Genomic DNA, 7,686 nt, shown 5'->3' on the forward strand with positions numbered 1-7,686 from the left:
TCCAGGGTCCAGAAGGGTATCTGGGGAGACCAGCAGCTGGCCCAAGCCTGGCTCTGGCGATTCCCTCCATCCAGAAGAGCCTCCTGCCAACCCTGTGCCTTCACCTGTTGCTGGGACATGGGGGCTGGGGCCAGCGCTGAGGAGAAGCACTCGAAGGAGCTGGAAAAGAAGCTGAAAGAAGATGCTGAGAAGGATGCCCGGACTGTGAAACTGCTGCTTCTGGGTAAGGGTGTGGGCCCTCCAGGTCGGCGGCCTGGAGGCAAGCAGGTGGCCCTTTTGTGAAGCAAGGGTGAGCCTGTGACGGGGCAGGGCACAGAGTGGGAGCCCTGCCCCATAGAGACCCTTTCTAGATGGCTGTGCATCAGGCAACCTCCCCTCCCCAGAAGTGTGAGCCCACTGCCCTTTTGGATGAGCCTTTTGCTTGAGGGTCTCAGAAACCAAGAGCCTCATCAGGAGCCGCACAATAGGGCTACTCTCTTAGGCATGAAAGGGTCACAGTCCTCCTGGGAGTGGGGGAGCCTTTAGGACCACCTAGACCCACAGACAATGGCCCTCAGAGTGTCAGAACTTGATCGTTGGCAGCCCTGCGAAGCAGCTAAGGGGAGGAGGGGTGCTGAGGAGGAGGGGTCCTTGAGGCTCAGTCGGGATTAGATAATTGGTGGGAAGAGGTGGGGCTTATGCAGACCTGCCTCGGGCCACTGGTCACCCACCCAAGAGGGCCCAGCAGTCTCCACCCAGGCTCTCCAGGATCCAGTCCACCAGCTTGAAGGGGGCCCAGAAACAAAGCCAGGGCACCCCAAGGAAGTCAGAGAGGCTAAGCCAGGAATCCCATTAACTGTGTCCGACGTCCTGTCCCTATCCCCTCACACCCCACCCCCATCCAAAGGCGCTAATTCCCTGTGAGCCTCTCTGAGATGCATCCTGGTCCCCACTCCCGTGAAGGAGTTGATCAGGCTCCAATAATCCCTGGCAGCAGTACCACATGGCTCCACAAGGTGGTGCTCCAGGTTTTCTTTAGTTCAGTCTCACAGGCTCATAAAGGTTGTATATGCCAACCAGGGTCATGGGAGCTCTGCAGCACAGTTGAGGTTGCTCCTTCCCTTCATTGAACCCTTCTGTCACTTTTCTGACATTAACAAATGTTTTTTCCGCCAGGGCATCAGGACCTTATTTTGAATGAGGGTGGAGCAGTTTTGGCTGGGGGTTGGGCTGGCTCCCTGGTGGCTGCCGCTGGGTGTCTACCCAGCAGGCCTGGGCAAGCCACTTCATCGCCGGGGTGGCTTGCAGGGACGATTGGTGCAGCTCCGAGGTGCGTCTTCTCTTCCAGGCGCTGGCGAGTCCGGGAAGAGCACCATCGTGAAGCAGATGAAGTGAGTACCCCTTCCCGTCCCGAGGCCTGTAGGGGTGGGCGTGCGCCCCTGCCCATTGGCCCACAAGGCATTGACCCAGCTCTCCCTGGCCGCAGGATCATCCACCAGGACGGGTACTCTCTAGAAGAGTGCCTCGAGTTCATTGCCATCATCTACGGCAACACGCTGCAGTCCATCCTGGCCATCGTGCGTGCCATGACCACGCTCAACATCCAGTATGGAGACTCTGCGCGCCAGGTGCGCCAGGAGGCGGGCTGGACGGGGCTTCTGGGGACCCGAGGCGCGGAGCCTGGCCTGAGTCCACGGTCACCACCAACCTTCTCCCTGCCCCCAGGATGACGCCCGGAAGCTAATGCACATGGCAGACACCATTGAGGAGGGCACGATGCCCAAAGAGATGTCCGACATCATCCAGCGGCTGTGGAAGGACTCGGGTATCCAGGCCTGCTTTGATCGCGCCTCGGAGTACCAGCTCAACGACTCAGCCGGCTAGTGAGCGCACTGGCGGGACGCAGGGGCGCGGGCCGGGCCCTGCCATACCCTCCCCACTCCCCATCCACACCCCGGGGTCTTCCGTAGCTATCTCTCCGACCTGGAGCGCTTGGTAACCCCAGGCTACGTGCCCACTGAGCAGGACGTCTTGCGCTCGCGCGTCAAGACTACAGGCATCATCGAGACGCAGTTCTCTTTCAAGGATCTCAACTTCCGGTATGACCAGGCGCCCTAGCTCCGGGGACCTGCCCGGGGGTCCACCACCCCAAGGTCCGGCCGGGTCCCAGAGGTCTCATCCCTAGGAGAGACCCTGCCCCTTCCCGAAAACCTCACCCACCCCTCCAGATTCTCGTCCCATCGAGAAGTTCCCAGCCAGCCTGGGGAGGCGAGGGGATGCCCGTGGGCGCGTCCAGGGTACTCGATCCGCGGGTTCAGGCCCCAACGGCCCCGCAGGATGTTCGATGTGGGCGGGCAGCGTTCGGAGCGCAAGAAGTGGATCCACTGCTTCGAGGGCGTGACCTGCATTATCTTCATCGCGGCGCTGAGCGCCTACGACATGGTGCTGGTGGAGGACGATGAAGTGGTGAGTGCCAAGCAGAACCTGAGTGTTTGAGCAGGGAGGCGGGGCCGCCTAAAGAGGCAGACAGTACCAGGGGAGTGTTTCAGAGGGAGGATTAATTTCAGAAAAGGAGAGGAGGCAGCCTGCAGACAGACCTGGGGGGATCAGACCCACTCGGGAACTGTCTGATGGAAGAGGATCTCTTGGAGCCGTCTGAGCCGGCAGGCCCCCGTGCCCGGGAGCTCAGGAAGGAGCGGGTTGGCTTGTCGGACCCGGCCCGCATGGGGGCGGCTGCTCGTGTCCCCCGGTGCCCGACAGCCGCTGCACTCCCCAGAACCGCATGCACGAAAGCCTGCACCTGTTCAACAGCATCTGTAACCACCGCTACTTCGCCACCACATCCATCGTGCTCTTCCTCAACAAGAAGGACGTGTTCTCCGAGAAGATCAAAAAGGCGCACCTCAGCATCTGCTTCCCGGACTACGACGGTGAGACCCCCAGCCCTGACCTGTTTCCCGCACGGCCGCCAGGGGGAGCTCCAGCCCCACGATGTCGTCCAGCGCCCCCCACATCCCGGGGAAAGGTTCGGGGCAGGGCGTGAGAGCTCCTCTACCCCACCAGGACCCAACACGTACGACGACGCGGGCAACTACATCAAGGTGCAGTTCCTCGAACTCAATATGCGACGCGATGTGAAGGAGATCTACTCCCACATGACGTGCGCCACCGACACGCAGAATGTCAAGTTCGTCTTCGACGCCGTCACAGACATCATCATAAAGGAGAACCTCAAAGACTGCGGCCTCTTCTGATGTGGTGTGCCCGCCGGCCAGGGCGTTCCCCTCTCCGGCCGCTGCATCCCCAGTTCCCCGCCCCACCTCACTGCTGCAGGCCCCGCCCCAGATCACCCGGCCCCGCCCACTGACTGCTACAAGCCCCACCCCGCTCTCCGACCCCAATTTCATGGCCTGGCGCCTCACCCCCAGCTTCCCAGACCCCGTTACTTGCAGATCCCACCTCTGCACCTTGGGCTACGCCCCACTAGCAAGGCCCTTCCTTCCCTCAGCCAAAAAGTTCTATCCGTTTAATCTCTTTTGACCCGGCTATACAAGCCACTAAGTGTCAGAGCTTCCAGGCCCACCACCAGAGTGTCCCTCAACCTAAGTCCGTTTATTCTGGGAGCTCAGGAACGCCACTGGGTTCCCTTTGTCTCTTAGGTGCCTGAGTTCATGTGCTTCCTTCACCCTGAGCCCCTGTAGCCCTAGCTGCCTTATAGCTTCAGCCCTCTGGACTCCTGGGCCCCAGCCTGCCAGTCCCAACAGCCACAGACCCAAAGCCCCCCAGCCCTGCCAGCCTTGAGGTCCACACTCTCCCTCATGCCCTGCCCCCACCCCAGGTCTTCCAGAGCCCATGCCCCCTACCACAGCCCTGCCCTTCACGGCCTGGCTGTGCTGGCCTCTGGGACCAACAGCAGCCAGCTCCAGCTAGGAGTAGGCAGGACTTGGGGCAGCAGAGCTCACGGTGACTCAGCAGTGTCCAGTGGACCAATCTCCTACAGCTCCTCCACCCCAAGGGGCCCACGACTCAGCCCAGGGGTTTGGGTTCAGCAAACAGCTCTCCCAGAGTTTCATGAAGGACAGGGGGTCAGACAGGGATCCCTCCCCCAGGCAAGTCTGCTGCTTACCGTCAGCCCACTCCAGCCCTGTCGCTTCCATGTGACAAGTCTGACACCTGTCCACTCAGTGGATAGTGATTGTCCCACCCAGCAACTTCAGGACCCAAAGTCCAAGCCAACTCTGGCCTGTGCAGCCCCCAGGTAGATGAATTAGTTAGTTGGGGAAAAGGCCTGGGAGAGACTCAAACTGGACCCTTCCACACAAGCCAGCCTCAGAGTAATCCCCTAGCTCCTTTCCCCTGCAGGCTCTTGCCCCCTTCATCTTGAATACCAGACCCGCACTCCATTTCACCCACCCACTCGCAGACCCCTGGGCTGGCCAGCCAGGGGGAAGGTCTGTTGGGGGAGGGTACTGTTGACACTGACCGTGGCCAATGGTCAAGCTGTCCTGAGGGGGTGGTTGGGGGCAGAGTCCGGCTCCCATTGATCAGTTCCAGGCCGAGGATTCAGGACAGGATGGAGGCCCATGCTGTGCCCCAAGGGGCCTAACTCAGGTGTGGTCACGAGCAAATTCAGGTGACCCTCTTGCCCCTGTCAGCGGTTTCTCCTGCCCTGTCTGTTTAGAGCCCATTCCCTGGCCATAAAAACTGAAAGCCATGCCTGAACCATCAGAGATGGAGGCCCATGTCGCCTACCTCCATGCTCCCTCCTCCCCCATGAAGCACAAGTCCTCGCTGTTGCCGGTGGGCTGAGGCCTGTGCTGCAGGTGAAGACAAGGAGCTTCTGTCTGGCAGGGCCAGGGCACAATTTGCACTCCCCTCAGCTAGATGCACAGATGTAGTAATAAACCTTTGCATCAGGCCCCAGCTGTCCTTTTCTGGGGTGGGGGCAGTTAACTATCACGAGTCATGGGCATTTATTAAAGTGCCCCAGTGCTGCTCTGGACATGAGGTGAGAATATGACTTCTTCCAGGGAGAAACACCTGGCTCGACATGGTGGAGGGCATTTTTGGGGGCCTGGGACCAATTCTGCCTCTTGGAAGGGGGTGAGGGGGAGAGGAACAAGCAGAGATCTCTCTGCCTGGGACCACAGTGAAATGTTCACAGGGATGGTCTTGGATCAAGGGCGAGTTCTGAGATGGAGGCTCACTGTGGCGGGGAGCATGAGTGTGTGGGCCTCAGGGGTGTAGTGGGGCAGGAGCAGGGGTGGTGGGGCTGGTGGGCAGGTGCTGAATGCCAGGCTAGGGGCCTGGGCTTTCTCTGGAAGATGGTGGGAAGTCATGGAAGCCCTTGAAGCTGGGCCAGTAACTGCTGGGTGAGGCCCGTGAGATGCTCACCTTGAATGCAAAATGTAATGCCAAAAAATTCAGTAATCAAGGTAATATCTTAATGCAATATTTTACAAAATCCAAATGAATGGAAACAAATCTACAATGAACAAAATATCAAAATTTAAAATAAAGACAGGATCCAACAGTGCCATACAGAGCCAAAGCGAAGCCTGAGGCAGAAGGAAAAATGTGTGTCCCTCTATGTGTTTTTATGCATTTTTAATGGTTAATTTTTTCCAGAAAGTAGTTGAAAGTAGTTCAAAGAGCATTGAAAAAATTCAAAAGCAGGTGTATTAAAAATCACAAACATTATTTTAATCTTAAATATTTTATTTATACCCCAAATAAAACCTATTATAATTTTACTTTCCCGATTTTAATGGAAGCAAAATCATCAAAAGTATTTTCAAAATCTTCTGGAAAAAATAAAAATCATTAAAATTTTTCATAAAAATGTATGTTTAAAGGGTGTATATTTTTCCTGGGGTTCCATGTGGGCATTGAGGAGAAGGGGAGAGGGACCCAGGGTCCATGAGGCACCTCATCACCTCACAGGGGACAGGGTCTGAGAGGCCTGGGGTCTGGGTCTGCGTGGTTGACCAAGTGCATGCAATGACCCCCCCACCCCAAGCAAAAACTGCAGCGAAAGAGCCCACTTGAGGAAAGATTTTCAAGTGTTGAACGGGCTGAGTTTGCAGGACCTGTGGGCACCTGGGGAACATGTCCAGGAGGCAGACAGACTCTTCAGGCTGGGCAGAAGGTAGCACATGGGTGGCATCCATGACCTCAGGTGGTGGGTGGAGCCGTGAGCCTGGGGGAGCCGGGGCTGGAGAGGGAGAGTGAGGGAGCCCAGGCCTGAGAACAGGGGAACACTGGACGGGTGAGGGAGCCCAGGACAGTTTGAGCAGCCATGTTGGTGCTGCCCAGAGCTCCCGGGGAGGATGGGACTCGGGCCAGTGGTGCAAGCCCCTAAGCTGGGGAACTTGATTGAGCTGGGGACATTTGTCTTTACTAACAACCCTCTGCCTGAGCAGTTTACTGGCCAGAGGTGAGGCAGGAGGCAGGGACAGGAGGATTCAGTGGGGAGAGGCAAGACAGAAGACAGGAGGCCTCAAGGAGTTGGAGGTGGTGAACTTGAGAGGGAGGAAGCTGCCAAGGAGAAATGGGCTAATGGGGTCTTCCACACAGCCTCCATGTCTTAGAAAAAAAGGTTATGAGCTCCCCATCCTTCCAGGGCCAGGGGAAGAGACAAGCCTGAACACCTTGCAGGGACTTGTCCCCACCCCCCAGGGAGTCCCCTCCCACACCCAGTTCCTACCCCAGGGTCTGAGATTCAGGACCAGGATTTCTGGATCCCATGGGCTGGTGACGCTGCCTGGCCTTGAGCTGTCCTGTCCATGGCCTCCTCGGCCCCAGGCAGCATATCAGCACAACTATACCCTAAGGAATGGGATTGGTGGCCCAATGCCTGATTCACAGGCCAGGGCAGAGGCTCGGAGAGCTCTGGCCTGAAGACAGCCCAGCGGCCGCACTCCAGGCTTACAGACAGAGGCATGGACTGTGGGCACCTCCAGCCACTACCACCCTGCCTGAACTGCAATTTCAAGTTCCCCCGGAGACCCCCATGGGCTTCAGCTCTGGCTCTGGCGGGACTAACCTGGCCCAACCAGTGACCGGAGATTAGAGAAGCCTGACAGACAGTTAATGCTGCTGACGTCAGTGTCCGAGTAGCCACTGGACTTGGGCCCTCCCCACGTGTGGTGGCACCGCCCATGTGACCTGGGCTTGTTAAGCCGCTCCAGTGGCCAGAGGAGCTGGAGGCCAGATCTCAGGGGTGAGTGGGCAGGCATGCCAGGGCTGTAGGGGTGATCTCAGCCAAGAGGTCCCCAGGTCTGGGGGCACAGGCCAGGGAAGGGCTAGACAGGAGGGTTGCCCACGGGTCCTCTGCACACTTCCACGACCCTCTTTGGGCCACTAAAGGCACCAAAACTAGGTGAGCATAGCCAGGTGCTGTGGGCGTGCCCTCACACCCTGGGGCTGGGGGTGGGGTAGGGTGTCACCCTCACCTGTGACATGACTCCAACATGACCCCAGACCACGTGTCCTTCCCCCACCAGCCCCCCACCTCTCAGTGCGAATCCCACACTCACACTCAAGTCTCCCACCACCGGTCCTTTGACCAAGCTCTGCCCTCCATCCAGAGTGGCCTTTCCCTCCCCCACCCTGGCATGGGCCTTCCTTCCCCTTGGCATAGCGAAGCCCACAGACTGCTTTTCTTTTTTTTTTTTTAAATTTAGTTTTATTGAAATATATTCACAT

The 7,686-nt window shown here is 58.0% G+C and overlaps 1 protein-coding gene across 1 annotated transcript; it reads left to right on the plus strand.

Moving 5' to 3' along the window:
* Positions 1-3,282, plus strand: GNAT1 (G protein subunit alpha transducin 1). Its single transcript, XM_037851047.1, has 8 exons — positions 1-223; positions 1,328-1,370; positions 1,466-1,607; positions 1,705-1,862; positions 1,950-2,078; positions 2,316-2,445; positions 2,756-2,909; positions 3,043-3,282. Exons 1-8 carry the CDS (start codon positions 118-120, stop codon positions 3,231-3,233), a joined length of 1,053 nt encoding a protein of 350 aa, XP_037706975.1. The 5' UTR covers positions 1-117; the 3' UTR covers positions 3,234-3,282.
* Positions 3,283-7,686: the final 4,404 nt, after the last annotated feature.

Source organism: Choloepus didactylus, chromosome 1 (assembly GCF_015220235.1).
Source record: "Choloepus didactylus isolate mChoDid1 chromosome 1, mChoDid1.pri, whole genome shotgun sequence".
NCBI classification, from domain to species: domain Eukaryota; kingdom Metazoa; phylum Chordata; class Mammalia; order Pilosa; family Megalonychidae; genus Choloepus; species Choloepus didactylus.